Below are 22,171 nucleotides of genomic sequence, written 5' to 3' on the forward strand. Positions count from 1 at the left end.
GTATTGGTTGTTGGAGACAGAGAGAGAGTATTTACGATTGTTAGTGACAATATGTCCTATTAGGAGGTATTGGTTGTTGGAGACAGAGAGAGAGTATTTACGATTGTTAGTGACAATATGTCCTATTAGGAGGTATTGGTTGTTGGAGACAGAGAGAGAGTACTTACGGTTGTTAGCGACGCGGCAGAAGTCCTCCTGTAGTTTGGCTACGTCTATAGGAGAGTCCATATAGGGAGGTTCAGGGTAGGCCTTCGCAGTCCCCAGGGCTGCAGTAGAGAGGTTGGGGTTGGAGGCGTGGAGACGGACGGAGCCAGATGAGATGCAACTGGGAACCTGGGATGGAACAGGAACAGGAAGCAGACAAGCAGACAAACATTTTCCAAATAGTGGATGAACACACACATTTTGAGGCACAGAGGTTAAGTGAACTATCCATGAAATAAAGAACAGATACCCACACACTGATGAATGTTCCCCCAGTTCCCTCGTGCAACGTTTTGACCCAAGGTCTCCGTTGGGTTTAACCCACATGAAAGGTTTTTTAAAAGGCGACTATTCAAACATTTCAACTGACTGTGTTTCCTTTTACAGCACCTGCAGTGTTGTTTTCACATCTTTGCCATAGTTTTTAGAACCACGCCATTTCCTTGGGGGCCTTTTTTCCTTTTTGGGGGTGTCAAATGTAGAAGCCTGAATAGAATAGAATAAAAGAGAAAGAGAAAGAAGAGAGAGAGAGAGAGAGAGAGAGAGAGAGAGAGAGAGAGAGAGAGAGAGAGAGAGAGAGAGAGAGGTAGAGAGAGGGAGAGAGAGAGAGAGAGAGAGAGAGAGGTGAGAGAGAGAGAGAGAGAGAGAGAAGAGAGAGAGAGAGAGAGAGAGAGAGAGAGAGAGAGAGAGAGAGAGAGAGGTAGAGAGAGAGAGAGAGAGAGAGAGGTAGAGAGAGAGAGAGAGAGAGAGAGAGAGAGAGAGAGAGAGAGAGAGAGAGAGAGAGAGAGAGAGAGAGAGAGAGAGAGAGAGAGAGAGAGAGAGAAAAGTTTATTTTAAGGAATGCCTGATAGAGAAAATGATGTGTTCTATATTAAGCAGAGAACTGAAAAGATACAAGATAATTCAAAACAACTTCAAGAGAAGAGAGAAATCTTAAAATTCCTCCTGTCACTGAGTGCAGTGCTTTATGTGTCATGCAGGTGAAAGAGGACCCAAACGCGACTTAACAGAAACAGAGTTTATTAATGTTCAAAACGGAATAACTGAAATCCTCTAGATTTGTAGAGGGGAAAACAACTGGAGAAGCGGCCACAGACTGCAGGTCGCTTCGGGTAGGCGCAGGCCGTAGTCGACTGAGACACCTGCTCACACGCAGCGTCTGAAGAAGGCACAAAACACGACAGGACAGGGTGATACACAATCACGGCAAAAAACACGACAGGACAGGGCGAAACGCAATCACAGCATGGAATACAAAACAAGGAACCGATGGAACAGGAACGGATCACAAAGGAATAAATAGGGAGTCTAATCAGGGGAAAGGATCGGGAACAGGTGTGGGAAGACTAAATGATGATTAGGGGAATAGGAACAGCTGGGAGCAGGAACGGAACGACAGAGAGAAGAGAGAGCGAGAGAGTGAGAGAGGGAGGGGGAGAGAGAGGGATAGAACCAAACAAGACCAGCAGAGGGAAACGAATAGCATGGGGAGCACAGGGACAAGACATGACAATAAATGACAAACATGACAGTACCCCCACTCACCGAGCGCCTCCTGGCGCACTCGAGGAGGAATCCTGGCGGCAACGGAGGAAATCATCGATGAGCGAACGGTCCAGCACGTCCCGAGACGGAACCCAACTCCTCTCCTCAGGACCGTAACCCTCCCAATCCACTAGGTATTGGTGACCCCGTCCCCGAGAACGCATGTCCATAATTTTATGTACCTTGTAAATAGGTGCGCTCTCGACAAGGACGGGAGGGGGAGGGAAGACGAACGGGGGTGCGAAGAAAGGGCTTAACACAGGAGACATGGAAGACAGGATGGACGCGACGAAGATGTCGCGGAAGAAGCAGTCGCACAGCGACAGGATTGACGACCTGGGAGACACGGAACGGACCAATGAACCGTGGAGTCAACTTACGAGAAGCTGTCGTAAGAGGAAGGTTGCGAGTGGAAAGCCACACTCTCTGGCCGCAACAATACCTTGGACTCTTAATCCTGCGTTTATTGGCGGCTCTCACCGTCTGTGCCCTGTAACGGCAAAGTGCAGACCTCACCCTCCTCCAGGTGCGCTCACAACGTTGGACAAACGCTTGAGCGGAGGGAACGCTGGACTCGGCAAGCTGGGATGAGAACAGAGGAGGCTGGTAACCCAGACTACTCTGAAACGGAGATAACCCGGTAGCAGACGAAGGAAGCGAATTGTGAGCGTATTCTGCCCAGGGGAGCTGTTCTGCCCAAGACGCAGGGTTCCTGAAAGAAAGGCTGCGTAGTATGCGACCAATCGTCTGATTGGCCCTCTCTGCTTGACCGTTAGACTGGGGATGAAACCCGGAAGAGAGACTGACGGACGCACCAATCAAACGACAGAACTCCCTCCAAAACTGTGACGTGAATTGCGGACCTCTGTCTGAAACGGCGTCTAACGGGAGGCCATGAATTCTGAATACATTCTCAATAATGATTTGTGCCGTCTCCTTAGCGGAAGGAAGTTTAGCGAGGGGAATGAAATGTGCCGCCTTAGAGAACCTATCGACAACCGTCAGAATCACAGTCTTCCCCGCAGACAAAGGCAGACCGGTAATGAAGTCTAAGGCAATGTGAGACCATGGTCGAGAAGGAATGGGGAGCGGTCTGAGACGACCGGCAGGAGGAGAGTTACCCGACTTAGTCTGCGCGCAGTCCGAACAGGCAGCCACGAAACGGCGCGTGTCACGCTCCTGAGTCGGCCACCAAAAGCGCTGGCGAATAGACGCAAGAGTGCCTCGAACACCGGGATGACCCGCTAACTTGGCAGAGTGAGCCCACTGAAGAACAGCCAGACGAGTGGAAACAGGAACGAAAAGGAGGTTACTAGGACAAGCGCGCGGCGACGCAGTGTGCGTGAGTGCTTGCTTAACCTGTCTTTCAATTCCCCAGACTGTTAACCCGACAACACGCCCATAAGGAAGAATCCCCTCGGGATCAGTAGAAGCCACAGAAGAACTAAACAGACGGGATAAGGCATCAGGCTTGGTGTTCTTGCTACCCGGACGGTAAGAAATCACAAACTCGAAACGAGCGAAAAACAACGCCCAACGAGCTTGACGGGCATTAAGTCGTTTGGCAGAACGGATGTACTCAAGGTTCTTATGGTCTGTCCAAACGACAAAAGGAACGGTCGCCCCCTCCAACCACTGTCGCCATTCGCCTAGGGCTAAGCGGATGGCGAGCAGTTCACGGTTACCCACATCATAGTTGCGCTCAGATGGCGACAGGCGATGAGAAAAATAAGCGCAAGGATGAACCTTATCGTCAGACTGGAAGCGCTGGGATAGAATGGCTCCCACGCCTACCTCTGAAGCGTCAACCTCGACAATGAATTGTCTAGTGACGTCAGGAGTAACGAGGATAGGAGCGGACGTAAAACGTTCTTTTAGAAGATCAAAAGCTCCCTGGGCGGAACCGGACCACTTAAAACACGTCTTGACAGAAGTAAGAGCTGTGAGAGGGGCAGCAACTTGACCGAAATTACGAATGAAACGCCGATAGAAATTAGCGAAACCTAAAAAGCGCTGCAACTCGACACGTGACCTTGGAACGGGCCAATCACTGACAGCTTGGACCTTAGCGGAATCCATCTGAATGCCTTCAGCGGAAATAACGGAACCGAGAAAAGTAACGGAGGAGACATGAAAAGAGCACTTCTCAGCCTTTACGTAGAGACAATTCTCTAAAAGGCGCTGTAGAACACGTCGAACGTGCTGAACATGAATCTCGAGTGACGGAGAAAAAATCAGGATATCGTCAAGATAGACAAAAACAAAAATGTTCAGCATGTCTCTCAGAACATCATTAACTAATGCCTGAAAAACAGCTGGCGCATTGGCGAGACCGAACGGCAGAACCCGGTACTCAAAATGCCCTAACGGAGTATTAAACGCCGTTTTCCACTCGTCCCCCTCTCTGATGCGCACGAGATGGTAAGCGTTACGAAGGTCCAACTTAGTAAAGCACCTGGCTCCCTGCAGAATCTCGAAGGCTGATGACATAAGGGGAAGCGGATAACGATTCTTAACCGTTATGTCATTCAGCCCTCGATAATCCACGCAGGGGCGCAGAGTACCGTCCTTCTTCTTAACAAAAAGAACCCCGCCCCGGCCGGAGAGGAAGAAGGCACTATGGTACCGGCGTCAAGAGACACAGACAAATAATCCTCGAGAGCCTTACGTTCGGGAGCCGACAGAGAGTATAGTCTACCTCGAGGAGGAGTGGTCCCCGGAAGGAGATCAATACTACAATCATACGACCGGTGAGGAGGAAGGGAGTTGGCTCGGGACCGACTGAAGACCGTGCGCAGATCATGATATTCCTCCGGCACTCCTGTCAAATCGCCAGGTTCCTCCTGAGAAGTAGGGACAGAAGAAACGGGAGGGATGGCAGACATTAAACACTTCACATGACAAGAAACGTTCCAGGATAGGATAGAATTACTAGACCAATTAATAGAAGGATTATGACATACTAGCCAGGGATGACCCAAAACAACAGGTGTAAACGGTGAACGGAAAATCAAAAAAGAAATAGTCTCACTGTGGTTACCAGATACTGTGAGGGTTAAAGGTAGTGTCTCAAATCTGATACTGGGAAGATGACTACCATCTAAGGCGAACATGGGCGTAGGCTTATCTAACTCTCTGAAAGGAATGTCATGTTTCCGAACCCATGCTTCGTCCATGAAACAACCCTCAGCCCCAGAGTCTATCAAGGCACTACATGTAGCGCCCGAACCGGTCCAGCGTAGGTGGACCGACAAAGTAGTACAGGACTTTGATGGAGAGACTTGAGTAGTTGCGCTCACCTGTAGCCCTCCGCTTACAGATGAGCTCTGGCTTTTACTGGACATGAATTAACGAAATGTCCAGCAACTCCACAATAGAGGCACAGGCGGTTGGTGATCCTCCGTTCCCTCTCCTTATTCGAGATGCGAATCCCTCCCAGCTGCATGGGCTCAGTCTCAAAGCCAGAGGGGGAGATGGTTGCGATGCGGAGCAGGGAAACACCGTTGATGCGAGCTCTCTTCCACGAGCCCGGTGACGAAGATCTACCCGTCGTTCTATGCGGATGGCGAGAGCAATCAAAGAGTCCACATCTGAAGGAACCTCCCGGGAGAGAATCTCATCCTTAACCACAGCGTGGAGTCCCTCCAGAAAACGAGCGAGCAGCGCCGGCTCGTTCCACTCACTAGAGGCAGCAAGAGTGCGAAACTCAATGGAATAATCCGTTATGGACCGTTCACCTTGGCATAAGGAAGCCAGGGCCCTAGAAGCCTCCCCACCAAAAACTGAACGGTCAAAAACCCGAATCATCTCCTCTTTAAAGTTCTGGAAATCGTTAGAGCAAACAGCCCTTGCCTCCCAGATAGCTGTGCCCCATTCTCGAGCCCGGCCAGTGAGGAGTGAAATGACGTAAGCAACCCGAGCTCTCTCTCTAGAGTATGTGTTGGGTTGGAGAGAGAACACAATCTCACACTGCGTGAGAAAGGAGCGGCACTCAGTGGGCTGCCCGGAGTAGCAAGGTGGGTTATTAACCCTAGGTTCTGGAGGCTCGGCAGGCCAGGAAGTAACAGGTGGCACGAGACGTAGACTCTGGAACTGTCCAGAGAGGTCGGAAACCTGAGCAGCCAGGTTTTCCACGGCCTGGCGAGCAGCGGACAATTCCTGCTCGTGTCTGCCGAGCATGGCTCCTTGGATCTCGACGGCAGTGTAACGAGCGTCTGAAGTCGCTGGGTCCATTCTTTGATCGGTTCCTTCTGTCATGCAGGTGAAAGAGGACCCAAACGCGACTTAACAGAAACAGAGTTTATTAATGTTCAAAACGGAATAACTGAAATCCTCTAGATTTGTAGAGGGAAAACAACTGGAGAAGCGGCCACAGACTGCAGGTCGCTTCGGGTAGGCGCAGGCCGTAGTCGACTGAGACACCTGCTCACACGCAGCGTCTGAAGAAGGCACAAAACACGACAGGACAGGGTGATACACAATCACGGCAAAAAACACGACAGGACAGGGCGAAACGCAATCACAGCATGGAATACAAAACAAGGAACCGATGGAACAGGAACGGATCACAAAGGAATAAATAGGGAGTCTAATCAGGGGAAAGGATCGGGAACAGGTGTGGGAAGACTAAATGATGATTAGGGGAATAGGAACAGCTGGGAGCAGGAACGGAACGACAGAGAGAAGAGAGAGCGAGAGAGTGAGAGAGGGAGGGGGAGAGAGAGGGATAGAACCAAACAAGACCAGCAGAGGGAAACGAATAGCATGGGGAGCACAGGGACAAGACATGACAATAAATGACAAACATGACATTATGTCAGTAACTATCGATACGTCCTAAATGCCTCCATATTCCCTATATAGTGAACTCTTTTTGACCAGTGCACTACATAGGGATGCCATTTGGGATACATCCAGTAAGTGCACTTCTACGTCAGTAACTATAAAAGTACACATTGTTTCAGTAATACCTTCATCAACCTGGCATTCCTGAAGAACACTACAAAGTAAATAAATGCCTTTCGTTTACAATGTGGAATCAGATGATGAAAGAGGACCAGCTTTTAACACTGCATCTGGATGGAATGATAAACATGTCTCTGCTACATTTACATTTGAGTCATGTACTGTAGCAGACACTCTTCTCCAGAGAGACTTACAGTCAGTGCAATCAACTAGGGTCAGTAGGAAAACACCACCACATATCCCAGTTATTATAAGTAGACTCTTCTTGGAAATAGCTGCAATCACTTGAATACGTGGCATGATGAAAAACATGTAGGCAAAAGACTAGCATCATCAGTCTACAGACTAGATTACTACTGTCATCACCCTACACCATCAGTCTACAGACTAGATTACTACTGTCATCACCCTACACCATCAGTCTACAGACTAGATTACTACTGTCATCACCCTACACCATCAGTCTACAGACTAGATTACTACTGTCATCACCCTACACCATCAGTCTACAGACTAGATTACTACTGTAATCAGCCTACACCATCAGTCTACAGACTAGATTACTACTGTCATCACCCTACACCATCAGTCTACAGACTAGATTACTACTGTCATCAGTCTACAGACTAGATTACTACTGTCATCACCCTACACTATCAGTCTACAGACTAGATTACTACTGTCATCAGTCTACAGACTAGATTACTACCATCATCAGTCTACAGACTAGATTACTACTGTCATCAGTCTACAGACTAGATTACTACCATCATCAGTCTACAGACTAGATTACTACTGTCATCAGTCTACAGACTAGATTACTACTGTCATCACCCTACACTATCAGTCTACAGACTAGATTACTACTGTCATCAGTCTACAGACTAGATTACTACCATCATCAGTCTACAGACTAGATTACAACCATCATCAGTCTACATCATCAGTCTACAGACTAGATTACTACTGTCATCACCCTACACTATCAGTCTACAGACTAGATTACTACTGTCATCACCCTACACTATCAGTCTACAGACTAGATTACTACTGTCATCAGTCTACACCATCAGTCTACAGACTAGATTACTACTGTCATCAGTCTACAGACTAGATTACTACTGTCATCACCCTACACCATCAGTCTACAGACTAGATTACTACTGTCATCAGTCTACAGACTAGATTACTACTGTCATCACCCTACACCATCAGTCTACAGACTAGATTACTACTGTCATCACCCTACACTATCAGTCTACAGACTAGATTACTACTGTCATCACCCTACACCATCAGTCTACAGACTAGATTACTACTGTCATCAGTCTACAGACTAGATTACTACTGTCATCACCCTACACTATCAGTCTACAGACTAGATTACTACTGTCATCACCCTACACCATCAGTCTACAGACTAGATTACTACTGTCATCACCCTACACTATCAGTCTACAGACTAGATTACTACTGTCATCACCCTACACCATCAGTCTACAGACTAGATTACTACTGTCATCAGTCTACAGACTAGATTACTACCATCATCAGTCTACAGACTAGATTACTACTGTCATCACCCTACACCATCAGTCTACAGACTAGATTACTACTGTCATCACCCTACACCATCAGTCTACAGACTAGATTACTACTGTCATCAGTCTACAGACTAGATTACTACTGTCATCACCCTACACTATCAGTCTACAGACTAGATTACTACTGTCATCACCCTACACCATCAGTCTACAGACTAGATTACTACTGTCATCACCCTACACCATCAGTCTACAGACTAGATTACTACTGTCATCACCCTACACCATCAGTCTACAGACTAGATTACTACTGTCATCACCCTACACCATCAGTCTACAGACTAGATTACTAATGTCATCAGTCTACATCATCAGTCTACAGACTAGATTACTACTGTCATCACCCTACACCATCAGTCTACAGACTAGATTACTACTGTCATCACCCTACACTATCAGTCTACAGACTAGATTACTACTGTCATCACCCTACACTATCAGTCTACAGACTAGATTACTACTGTCATCAGTCTACACCATCAGTCTACAGACTAGATTACTACTGTCATCAGTCTACAGACTAGATTACTACTGTCATCACCCTACACCATCAGTCTACAGACTAGATTACTACTGTCATCAGTCTACAGACTAGATTACTACTGTCATCAGCCTACACCATCAGTCTACAGACTAGATTACTACTGTCATCACCCTACACTATCAGTCTACAGACTAGATTACTACTGTCATCACCCTACACCATCAGTCTACAGACTAGATTACTACTGTCATCAGTCTACAGACTAGATTACTACCATCATCAGTCTACAGACTAGATTACTACTGTCATCACCCTACACCATCAGTCTACAGACTAGATTACTACTGTCATCACCCTACACCATCAGTCTACAGACTAGATTACTACTGTCATCAGTCTACAGACTAGATTACTACTGTCATCACCCTACACTATCAGTCTACAGACTAGATTACTACTGTCATCACCCTACACCATCAGTCTACAGACTAGATTACTACCATCATCAGTCTACAGACTAGATTACTACTGTCATCACCCTACACCATCAGTCTACAGACTAGATTACTACTGTCATCAGTCTACAGACTAGATTACTACTGTCATCACCCTACACCATCAGTCTACAGACTAGATTACTGCTGTCATCACCCTACACCATCAGTCTACAGACTAGATTACTACTGTCATCACCCTACACCATCAGTCTACAGACTAGATTACTACTGTCATCACCCTACACCATCAGTCTACAGACTAGATTACTACTGTCATCACCCTACACCATCAGTCTACAGACTAGATTACTACTGTCATCAGTCTACAGACTAGATTACTACTGTCATCAGCCTACACCATCAGTCTACAGACTAGATTACTACTGTCATCAGCCTACACCATCAGTCTACAGACTAGATTACTACTGTCATCAGTCTACAGACTAGATTACTACCATCATCAGTCTACAGACTAGATTACTACCATCATCAGTCTACATCATCAGTCTACAGACTAGATTACTACTGTCATCACCCTACACTATCAGTCTACAGACTAGATTACTACTGTCATCACCCTACACTATCAATCTACAGACTAGATTACTACTGTCGTCACCCTACATCATCAGTCTACAGACTAGATTACTACTGTCATCACCCTACACTATCAGTCTACAGACTAGATTACTACTGTCATCACCCTACACCATCAGTCTACAGACTAGATTACTACTGTCATCACCCTACACCATCAGTCTACAGACTAGATTACTACTGTCATCACCCTACACCATCAGTCTACAGACTAGATTACTACTGTCATCACCCTACACCATCAGTCTACAGACTAGATTACTAATGTCATCAGTCTACATTATCAGTCTACAGACTAGATTACTACTGTCATCACCCTACACCATCAGTCTACAGACTAGATTACTACTGTCATCACCCTACACTATCAATCTACAGACTAGATTACTACTGTCATCAACCCTATATTATCAGTCTACAGACTAGATTACTACCATCATCAACCCTATATTATCAGTATACAGAGTAGATTACTACTGTCATCAACCCTATATTATCAGTCTACAGACTAGATTACTACTGTCATCAGCCTACAGACTAGATTACTACTGTCATCAGCCTACACCATCAGTCTACAGACTAGATTACTACTGTCATCACCCTACACCATCAGTCTACAGACTAGATTACTACTGTCATCAGTCTACAGACTAGATTACTACTGTCATCAGCCTACATCATCAGTCTACAGACTAGATTACTACTGTCATCAGCCTACACCATCAGTCTACAGACTAGATTACTACCATCATCGGTCTACAGACTAGATTACTACTGTCATCAGTCTACAGACTAGATTCAAGTTGAAGTCGGCTGTCCATTGTTACTGAGTATACCAAACATTAGGAACACCTTGTATTGAGGTACACCCTGTTTGGCCCTCAGAACAGCCTCAGTTCATCAGGACATGGAGTCTACAAGGTGTCCAAAGCGTTCCACAGGGATGCTGGCCCATGTTGACTCTACAAGGTGTCCAAAGCGTTCCACAGGGATGCTGGCCCATGTTGACTCTACAAGGTGTCCAAAGCGTTCCACAGGGAAGCTGGCCCATGTTGACTCTACAAGGTGTCCAAAGCGTTCCACAGGGATGCTGGGCCATGTTGACTCTACAAGGTGTCCAAAGCGTTCCACAGGGATGCTGGCCCATGTTGACTCTACAAGGTGTCCAAAGCGTTCCACAGGGATGCTGGCCCATGTTGACTCTACAAGGTGCCCAAAGCGTTCCACAGGGATGCTGGCCCATGTTGACTCTACAAGGTGTCCAAAGCGTTCCACAGGGATGCTGGCCCATGTTGACTCTACAAGGTGTCCAAAGCGTTCCACAGGGAAGCTGGCCCATGTTGACTCTACAAGGTGTCCAAAGCGTTCCACAGGGATGCTGGCCCATGTTGATTCTACAAGGTGTCCAAAGCGTTCCACAGGGATGCTGGCCCATGTTGACTCTAATGCTTCCCATAGTTGTGTCAAATTGGCCGGATGTCTTTGGGTGGTGGTCCATTCTTGATACACAGAGTAAACTGTTGAGCATGAAAAACCCAGTAGCGTTGCAGTTCTTGACACAATCTGGTGCGCCTGACACCTACTGCCATACCCTGTTCAAAGGCACTTAAGGCTTAAGAATCCTTCTTTAACATCCCTTCATCTACACTGATTGAAGTGGATTTAACAAGTGACATCAATAAGGGATCATATCTTTCACCCATGTTTTGTATACTCAGTGGATATCCCACCATGTTATACAAGTGAGTAACAATTCATACACAACACCACCTTGTCCGATAAATCCGGTTCCTGTTGTGCCATGCAGATGGCAGAGTCAGGATTTGGCGTTAGCAGCATGAGTCCATGGCTCCATCCTGCCAGGCGTCAAAGGTACCGGCTGCTGGCAGTGGTGTAATGGTGTGGGGAATGTTTTCCTGGCACACGTTAGGTCCCTCGATACCAAATGATCAACGTTTGAAAGCCACAGCGTCTCTGAACATTGTTGCTGACCCGGTGCACCCCCGGTCCGACCGGGTAGTAGATGGGTGTACCTAATAAACTGGCCACTGAGCTTATAGGCATACAGCATATGGTCTGTCAGGCCAGATGGATAGTGATGACTAAAGCCTGGTCTAGGGGTGGGCGGTATCCACACCGTTATACCATTTCTGTACTGTGCCAGGGTTTACGGTATTACTGGAGGTGTCCACAAGGGGCTCAATGTAAAAAACTATTTAGTCAACAGGGAACTTGATCCAGGAGGGGATTGAATGTCTCTGCTGTAACCAGGAAGCTTCATCTGGACATCTAGCCACTTAGCCAGCAAACCAAATAAACAGCAGGAACCCTGGATATAATTCATTTGACACATCTTAGATTTCTTCCAGTTATACTGAACGTCTAGTTCTAAGCAGAGGTGTAGCACACACACCCACAGCCCCCATGACACACACACACACACAGCCCCCATGACACACGCACGCACACACACACACACACACACACACACACACACACACACACACACACACACACACACACACACACACACACACACACACACACACACACACACACACACACACACACACACACACACACACACACACACACACACACACACACACACACACACACACACACACACACACACACGCAGCCCCCATGACACACACATACACACACACACACACACACACACACACACACACACACACACACACACACACACACACACACACACACACACACACACACACACACACACACACACACACACAGCCCCACACAGCCCCCATGCGAGACACACACACACACAGCCCCCATGCGAGACACACACACACACAGCCCCCATGAGACACACACACACACACACAAACACCCCATGAGACACACACACACACACCCACAGCCCCTCTGACACACACACACACAGTATGTGACCTGCAGTAGTGCGTTGATGGCTGGAGCTGAGTAGGTGCGGTGGATGACCTCCATACTCTGTAGCAGATGGTTCAGTTCCAACAGGTAGGACTCACACACTGACATGTCTGGAGAGAGAGAGAGAGAGAGAGAGAGAGAGAGAGAGAGAGAGAGAGAGAGAGAGAGAGAGAGAGAGAGAGAGAGAGAGAGAGAGAGAGAGAGAGAGAGAGAGAGAGAGAGAGAGAGAGAGAGAGTGGAGAGAGAGAGAGAGAGAGAGGGAGAGAGAGTGAGAGAGTGAGAGAGTGAGTGAGTGAGTGAGTGAGTGAGTGAGTGAGAGAGAGAGAGAGAGAGAGAGAGAGAGAGAGAGAGAGTGAGAGAGAGTGAGAGAGAGAGTGAGAGAGAGAGATGGTTCAGTTCCAACAGGTAGGACTCACACTGAGAGAGAGGAAGCGAGAGCGAGGGAGAATTAACATGAGAGGGAGTAAGTGTGTGTGTGTGGAGGTGTTTAACTGGACTGGACCAGAAATCTCCACAACAATAGTAAACAAAGACTTTACCAACGGGGGACATTTTGTTGGTCCCCACGAGGTCAAATGCTATTTCTAGGGGGTTTAGGGTTCAAGTTAGAATTAGTGTTATGGTAAGAATTAAGTTCAGGGTTAAGGTTAGGTTGAAGGTTAGGAAAGGGGACTTTGAATGGGATTTTGAATTGTGTGTCCCCACAAGTTTAGTTATACAAGACTGTGTGTGTGTGTGTACCTTTAGAGCACTTGTTCATGTGGTCTGAGGACTGCAGCCAGGCGGCCACCTTGGATTGGCTGGTACAGGTCACAGGGAAGCTACCTGCAGCATGGACCGATGCCTGCCTGGCTAGAGACACATGCCGCTACACACACACAAGTCAACCCCCATCAACACACACACTATAAACAACATCTGTGCTTTTTTCTATGAATACAAATTGCTGGCATGACTGTCTGTCATGTGTATATCTGCAACAGCACTCTGTAGAGAATAACAGAATGAGAGATACAACAGTAACAGGCGTTTTCATATTAAACACCATCTCTTTGGTCTTAAAATAGTCTGTTAACTAATGACATCTTTCATATCACAGGCCCATTCAACTACATAGAGCACAGTGTGTGTGTGTGTGTGTGTGTGTGTGTGTGTGTGTGTGTGTGTGTGTGTGTGTGTGTGTGTGTGTGTGTGTGTGTGTGTGTGTGTGTGTGTGTGTGTGTGTGTGTGTGTGTGTGTGTGTGTGTGTGTGTGTGTGTGGTGTAGTACCGTTCTATCAGCCACACCGGGGGACCCGGGAGGGGGGAAGTGGGGGTAGTAGTAAGCCTTCTCCTGGGGGTACATAGCAATCTCATTCTGACGGTACAGCCGATGGTGGCGTAGCTTAGACACCCATTCATCAAACAGCTCCTGTGACTTGATCTATGGCAGGAGAGAGAAGGGAGAGAGAGAGAGAGAGAGAGAGAGAGAGAGAGAGAGAGAGAGAGAGAGAGAGAGAGAGAGAGAGAGAGAGAGAGAGAGAGAGAGAGGGAGGGAGGGAGGGAGAGAGAGATAGAGAGAGGAGGGAGAGAATAGAGAGAGGGAGGGAGAGAGAGGGAGGGAGAGAGAGAGGAGGGAGAGAGGGGAGGGAGAGAGGGAGAGAGAGAGAGAGAGAGAGAGAGAGAGAGAGAGAGAGAGAGAGGGAGAGGGGAAGGGAGGGAGTGAGAGATAGAGAGAGGAGGGAGAGAATAGAGAGAGGGAGGGAGAGAGAGAGGAGGGAGAGAGGAGAGAGGGAGAGAGAGAGGAGGGAGAGGGGGAGAGAGAGAGGGGGAGGGAGGGAGAGAGAGAGAGGGGGAGAGAGGAGAGAGAGAGGAGGGAGAGGGGGAGAGAGAGAGAGGGGGGGGGAGAGAGAGAGAGGGGGAGGGAGGAGAGAGAGAGAGAGGGGAGGGCTGCAGTCAGACAAGGATTCTCAAGGGGATGAAAAACCCACTAAGGTAAAGTACTGTAGTAGTACAGACATATTTCCTGCTCTATTGTTCGTTTAGGTTAGTCAAGGGTCTTCTAGAAGAACAAACTGTTCCTGGGTCAGTATTCTCAGAGTAGGAGTCCTGATCTTGTCCATGTCATTTTATTCACTATGATCGGAAAGCAAAACTGATCCTAGATCAGCACTCTGAGAAGCTTGATACATACGGGCCCTGGAGTGGACACTAGACTATTCTGAATAACCTGTGTTGTTAGTCCTCTGAACCCCACCCCTCAACCTGGGAGCTGCAGGGGGCTGCTGTCTGTAGTTCATGACTCCATCAGTCAGTCACCCCTCAACCTGGGAGCTGCAGGGGGCTGCTGTCTGTAGTTCATGACTCCATCAGTCACCCCTCAACCTGGGAGCTGCAGGGGGCTGCTGTCTGTAGTTCATGACTCCATCAGTCACCCCTCAACCTGGGAGCTGCAGGGGGCTGCTGTCTGTAGTTCATGACTCCATCAGTCACCCCTCAACCTGGGAGCTGCAGGGGGCTGCTGTCTGTAGTTCATGACTCCATCAGTCACCCCTCAACCTGGGAGCTGCAGGGGGCTGCTGTCTGTAGTTCATGACTCCATCAGTCAGTCACTCCTCAACCTGGGAGCTGCAGGGGGCTGCTGTCTGTAGTTCATGACTCCATCAGTCACCCCTCAACCTGGGAGCTGCAGGGGGCTGCTGTCTGTAGTTCATGACTCCATTAGTCAGTCACCCCTCAACCTGGGAGCTGCAGGGGGCTGCTGTCTGTAGTTCATGACTCCATCAGTCACCCCTCAACCTGGGAGCTGCAGGGGGCTGCTGTCTGTAGTTTATGACTCCATCAGTCACCCCTCAACCTGGGAGCTGCAGGGGGCTGCTGTCTGTAGTTTATGACTCCATCAGTCACCCCTCAACCTGGGAGCTGCAGGGGGCTGCTGTCTGTAGTCCATGACTCCATCAGTCAGTCATATACCTTCAGGTGATAGATGTTTTCTTCTGCATCCAGATCAATGCACTGGGCTGACTTCTTAATGGCCATAACAGAGAGACCCACATCAATACAGCCGTGTAACTTCCCCTTCTCAATCTGAAAGACAGGAACATTAATAACCATGTCAATACAGCCGTGTAACTTCCCCTTCTCAATCTGAAAGACAGGAACATTAATAACCATGTCAATACAGCCGTGTAACTTCTCAATCTGAAAGACAGGAACATTAATAACCATGTCAATACAGCCGTGTAACTTCCCCTTCTCAATCTGAAAGACAGGAACATTAATAACCATGTCAACACAGCCGTGTAACTTCCCCTTCTCAATCTGAAAGACAGGAACATTAATAACCATGTCAATACAGCCGTGTAACTTCCCCTTCTCAATCTGAAAGACAGGAACATTAATAACCATGTCAACACAGCCGTGTAACTTCCCCTTCTCAATCTGAAAGACAGGAACATTAATAACCATGTCAACACAGCCGTGTAACCCCTTCTCAATCTGAAAGACAGGAACATTAATAACCATGTCAATACAGCCGTGTAACTTCCCCTTCTCAATCTGAAAGACAGGAACATTAATAACCATGTCAATACAGCCGTGTAACTTCCCCTTCTCAATCTGAAAGACAGGAACATTAATAACCATGTCAATACAGCCGTGTAACTTCCCCTTCTCAATCTGAAAGACAGGAACATTAATAACCATGTCAACACAGCCGTGTAACTTCCCCTTCTCAATCTGAAAGACAGGAACATTAATAACCATGTCAACACAGCCGTGTAACTTCCCCTTCTCAATCTGAAAGACAGGAACATTAATAACCATGTCAACACAGCCGTGTAACTTCCCCTTCTCAATCTGAAAGACAGGAACATTAATAACCAGAACCTGACAACCCAGTCCCAGCAGTATCTCAGAACCTGACAACCCAGTCCCAGCAGTATCTCAGAACCTGACAACCCAGTCCCAGCAGTATCTCAGAACCTGACAACCCAGTCCCAGCAGTATCTCAGAACCGGACAACCCAGTCCCAGCAGTATCTCAGAACCGGACAACCCAGCCCCATCAGTATCTCAGAACCTGACAACCCAGCACCATTAGTATCTCAATCTCAGGACTTGACAACCCAGTCCCAGCAGTATCTCAGAACCTGACAACCCAGTCCCAACAGTATCTCAGAACCTGACAACCCAGCACCATTAGTATCTCAATCTCAGGACCTGACAACCCAGCCCCAGCAGTATCTCAGGACCTGACAACCCAGCCCCAGCAGTATCTCAGAACCTGACAATCCAGTCCCATTAGTATCTCAATCTCAGGACCTGACAACCCAGTCCCATTAGTATCTCAATCTCAGGACCTGACAACCCAGTCCCAGCAGTATCTCAGAACCTGACAACCCAGCCCCATTAGTATCTCAATCTCAGGACCTGACAACCCAGCCCCATTAGTATCTCAATCTCAGGACCTGACAACCCAGCCCCATTAGTATCTCAATCTCAGGACCTGACAACCCAGTCCCATTAGTATCTCAATCTCAGGACCTGACAACCCAGCCCCATTAGTATCTCAATCTCAGGACCTGACAACCCAGCCCCATTAGTATCTCAATCTCAGGACCTGACAACCCAGTCCCAGCAGTATATTAGAACCTGACAACCCAGCCCCATTAGTATCTCAATCTCAGGACCTGACAACCCAGTCCCAGCAGTATCTCAGAACCAGACAACCCAGCCCCAGCAGTATATTAGAACCTGACAACCCAGCCCCATTAGTATCTCAATCTCAGGACCTGACAACCCAGTCCCAGCAGTATCTCAGAACCAGACAACCCAGCCCCAGCAGTATCTCAATCTCAGGACCTGACAACCCAGCCCCAGCAGTATATTAGAACCTGACAACCCAGCCCCATTAGTATATTAGAACCTGACAACCCAGCCCCAGCAGTATATTAGAACCTGACAACCCAGCCCCAGCAGTATATTAGAACCAGACAACCCAGCCCCAGCAGTATCTCAATCTCAGGACCTGACAACCCAGCCCCAGCAGTATATTAGAACCAGACAACCCAGCCCCAGCAGTATCTCAATCTCAGGACCTGACAACCCAGCCCCAGCAGTATCTCAGGACCTGACAACCCAGCCCCAGCACTATATCAGAACTTGACAACCCAGCACCAGCAGTATCTCAGAACCTGACAACCCAGCCCCATTAGTATCTCAGGACCTGACAACCCAGCCCCATTAGTATCTCAATCTCAGAACCTGACAACCCAGCCCCAGCAGTATCTCAGGACCTGACAACCCAGCCCCAGCAGTATCTCAGAACCTGACAACCCAGCCCCAGCAGTATCTCAGGACCTGACAACCCAGCCCCAGCAGTATCTCAGAACCTGACAACCCAGCCCCAGCAGTATCTCAGGACCTGACAACCCAGCCCCAGCAGTATCTCAGGACCTGACAACCCAGCCCCAGCAGTATCTCAGGACCTGACAACCCAGCCCCAGCAGTATCTCAGAACCTGAGATCTTACTGTAACATCCTTTCTCACATACTCTAGTTTACTTTAGTTTGTACTATAACATTACTGGTTGCCTCCACCCTTTTTCTAATGTGTTTACATTTTTTTTAATGTTCCCTTTTAAAAATCAATAAACAATTGTTCCCCCCAAAAAACTGAAGGAGAGAAAGTCAGAGATGCTGTATGAGAGAAAGTCAGAGATGCTGTAGGAGAGAAAGTCAGAGATGCTGTAGGAGAGAAAGTCAGAGATGCTGTAGGAGAGAAAGTCAGAGATGCTGTAGGAGAGAAAGTCAGAGATGCTGTAGGAGAGAAAGTCAGAGATGCTGTAGGAGAGAAAGTCAGAGATGCTGTAGGAGAGAAAGTCAGAGATGCTGTAGGAGAGAAAGTCAGTCTGATGTGCTTTCTGTGATAGCTGTGTGTGATTGATGAGTGTCCTAGCAGACAGAATGGGGACAGAGGGGCAGCAGATCTTTGTACTCACGTCAGCACCACACTTGGCATACTTCAGGATGCCCTTGTCCAAGTAGAAGTATCTCTGTAGAAGATAAGAGAAAAACAAGAGATATAGATTAAGAGATAGAGAGACAAAGATAGAGACAGAGATGGAGAGATTGAGAGAGAAAGGGAGAGAGAGAGGGATGAGAAACACACAAGTCATCCTCTGGGCAGTGGTTCAACCTCTCTGTGAGGAGCCTGATGGATTCACCCTCTCTGTGTAGTTAATACATTTATTAATATCTGTACTCTCAGACATTTCTCTCTCTCTCCATCCCTCTCCCCCTCCCTCCCTCTCTCCCTCCTTTACAGTGTACTAGTTTTGGTCAGGGCTTGTCCACAAGACTCTGGTCAAAAATGTAGTGCACTAGGAAAAAGGGTGTATTCATCTCTGCTGAAGTCATCTGTATACATCTCTACTGTCACCTGTATCCATCTGTACTGTCATCTGTATCCATCTCTACTGTTATCTGTATCCATCTCTACTGAGGTCATCTGTAACCATCTCTACTGAGGTCATCTGTAACCATCTCTACTGAGGTCATCTGTATCCATCTCTATTGTCACCTGTATCCATCTCTACTGTCATCTGTATCCATCTCTACTGAGATCATCTGTATAGATCTCTACTGTCACCTGTATCCATCTCTACTGAGATCATCTGTATCCATCTCTACTGCCATCTGTATCCATCTCTACTGAGGTCATCTGTATCCATCTCTACTGTCATCTGTATCCATCTCTACTGTCATCTGTATCCATCTCTACTGAGATCATCTGTATCGATCTCTACTGAAGTCATATGTAGCCATCTCTACTGAGGTCATCTGTATACATCTCTACTGAGGTCATCTGTATACATCTCTACTGTCATCTGTTTCATCTCTACTGTCATCTGTTCCATCTCTACTGAGGTCATCTGTATCCATCTCTACTGAGATCATATGTATCCATCTCTACTGTCATCTGTTTCATCTCTACTGTCATCTGTTCCATCTCTACTGAGATCACCTGTATCCATCTCTACTGAGGTCATCTGTATCCATCTTTACTTAGATCACCTGTATCCATCTCTACTGAGATCACCTGTATCCATCTCTACTGAGGTAATCTGTATCCATCTCTACTGAGATCACCTGTATCCATCTCTACTGAGGTCATCTGTATCCATCTTTACTTAGATCACCTGTATCCGTCTCTACTGTCACCTGTATCCATCTCTACTGAAGTCATCTGTATCCATCTCTACTGTCATCTGTATCCATCTCTACTGTCATCTGTTCCATCTCTACTGAGGTCATTTGTATCCATCTCTACTGTCATCTGTATCCATCTCTACTGAGGTCATCTGTATCCATCTCTACTGAGGTCATCTGTATCCATCTCTACTTAGATGATCTGTATCCATCTCTACAGTCATCTGTATCCATCTCTACTGAGGTCATCAGTATCCAGCTCTACTGAGGTCATCTGTGTCCATCTCTACTGAAGTCATCTGTATCCGTCTCTACTGTCATCTGTATCCATCTCTAATGAGGTCATCTGTATTCATCTCTACTGTCATCTGTATCCATCTCTACTGAAATCATCTGTATCCACCTCTACTGAGGTCATCTGTATCCATCTCTACTGTCATATGTATCCATCTCTACTGAGGTCATCTGTATCCATCTGTACTGAGGTCATCTGTATCCATCTCTACTGAAGTCATCTGTATCCATCTCTACTGTCATCTGTTCCATCTCTACTGAGGTCATCTGTATCCATCTCTACTGTCATCTGTATCCATCTCTACTGAGGGCTTCTGTATCCATCTGTACTGAGATCATCTGTATCCATCTGTACTGAGGTCATCTGTATCCATCTCTACTTAGATCATCTGTATCCATTTCTACTGAGGTTATCTGTATCCATCTCTACTGTCATCTGTATCCATCTCTACTTAGATTCTGTATCCATCTCTACTGAGATCACCTGTATCCATCTCTACTGAGGTCATCAGTATCCGTCTCTACTGAGGTCATCTGTATCCATCTCTACTTAGATCATCTGTATCCATTTCTACTGAGGTTATCTGTATCCATCTCTACTGTCACCTGTATCCATCTCTACTGAGGTCATCTGTATCCATCTCTAATGAGGTCATCTGTATCCATCTCTACTGTCATCTGTTCCATCTCTACTGAGGTCATCTGTATCCATCTCTACTGTCATCTGTATCCATCTCTACTGTGGGCTTCTGTATCCATCTGTACTGAGATCATCTGTATCCATCTGTACTGAGGTCATCTGTATCCATCTCTACTGTCACCTGTATCCATCTCTACTGAGGTCATCTGTATCCATCTCTACTGAGGTCATCTGTATCCATCTCTACTGAGATAACCTGTATCATTTCTACTGAAGTCATCTGTATCCATCTCTACTGAGGTCATCTGTATCCATCTCTACTGAAGTCATCTGTATCCATCTCTACTGTCATCTGTATCCATCTCTACTGAAGTCATTTGTATCCATCTCTACTGTCATCTGTATCCATCTCTACTGAGGTCATCAGTATCCATCTCTACTGAGGTCATCTGTATCCATCTCTACTGAGGTCATCTGTATCCATCTCTACTGAGGTCATCTGTATCCATCTCCATTGAGGTCATCTGTATCCATCTCTACTGAGGTCATCTGTATCCATCTCTACTGAGGTCATCTGTATCCATCTCTACTGAAGCCATCTGTATCCATCTCTACTTAGATAATCTGTATCCATATCTACTTAGAGCATCTGTATCCATCTCTACTGTCATCTGTATCCGTCTCTACTGAGATCATCTGTATCCACCTCTACTGAGATCATCTGTATCCACCTCTACTGAGATCATCTGTATCCACCTCTACTGAGGTTATCTGTATCTATCTCTACTGAGGTCATCTGTATCCATCTCTACTTAGATCATCTGTATCCATCTCTACTGAGGTTATCTGTATCCATCTCTACTGTCATCTGTATCCATCTCTACTGAGGTAATCTGTATCCATCTCTACTGAGATCACCTGTATCCATCTCTACTGAGGTCATCTGTATCCGTCTCTACTGTCATCTGTTCCATCTCTACTGAGGTCATCTCTGTCCATCTCTACTGAGATCACCTGTATCCATCTCTACTGAGGTCATCTGTATCCATCTCTACTGTCATCTGTATCCATCTCTACTGAGATCATCTGTATCCATCTCTACTTATATTCTGTATCCATCTCTACTGAGATCACCTGTATCCATCTCTACTGAGGTCATCTGTATCCATCTCTACTGAGGTCATCAGTATCCATCTCTACTGAGGTCATCTGTATCCATCTCTACTGAGG

At 47.0% G+C, this 22,171-nt stretch overlaps 1 protein-coding gene across 1 annotated transcript in view; it reads right to left on the reverse strand.

Moving 5' to 3' along the window:
- LOC124020698 (oxysterol-binding protein-related protein 3-like) overlaps positions 1-22,171 on the reverse strand; it is a 94,228-nt gene that overhangs the window by 35,598 nt on the left and 36,459 nt on the right. The window contains exons 4-10 of the mRNA XM_046335946.1: positions 18,798-18,851; positions 15,770-15,883; positions 14,088-14,240; positions 13,560-13,686; positions 12,822-12,928; positions 595-690; positions 168-333 (exon numbers count right to left, since the gene is read on the reverse strand). Coding sequence (XP_046191902.1) covers positions 168-333; positions 595-690; positions 12,822-12,928; positions 13,560-13,686; positions 14,088-14,240; positions 15,770-15,883; positions 18,798-18,851 — 817 coding nt within the window. The remainder of the gene's footprint in view (positions 1-167; positions 334-594; positions 691-12,821; positions 12,929-13,559; positions 13,687-14,087; positions 14,241-15,769; positions 15,884-18,797; positions 18,852-22,171) is intronic.

Source organism: Oncorhynchus gorbuscha, unplaced genomic scaffold, assembly GCF_021184085.1.
Source record: "Oncorhynchus gorbuscha isolate QuinsamMale2020 ecotype Even-year unplaced genomic scaffold, OgorEven_v1.0 Un_scaffold_879, whole genome shotgun sequence".
Lineage (NCBI taxonomy): Eukaryota > Metazoa > Chordata > Actinopteri > Salmoniformes > Salmonidae > Oncorhynchus > Oncorhynchus gorbuscha.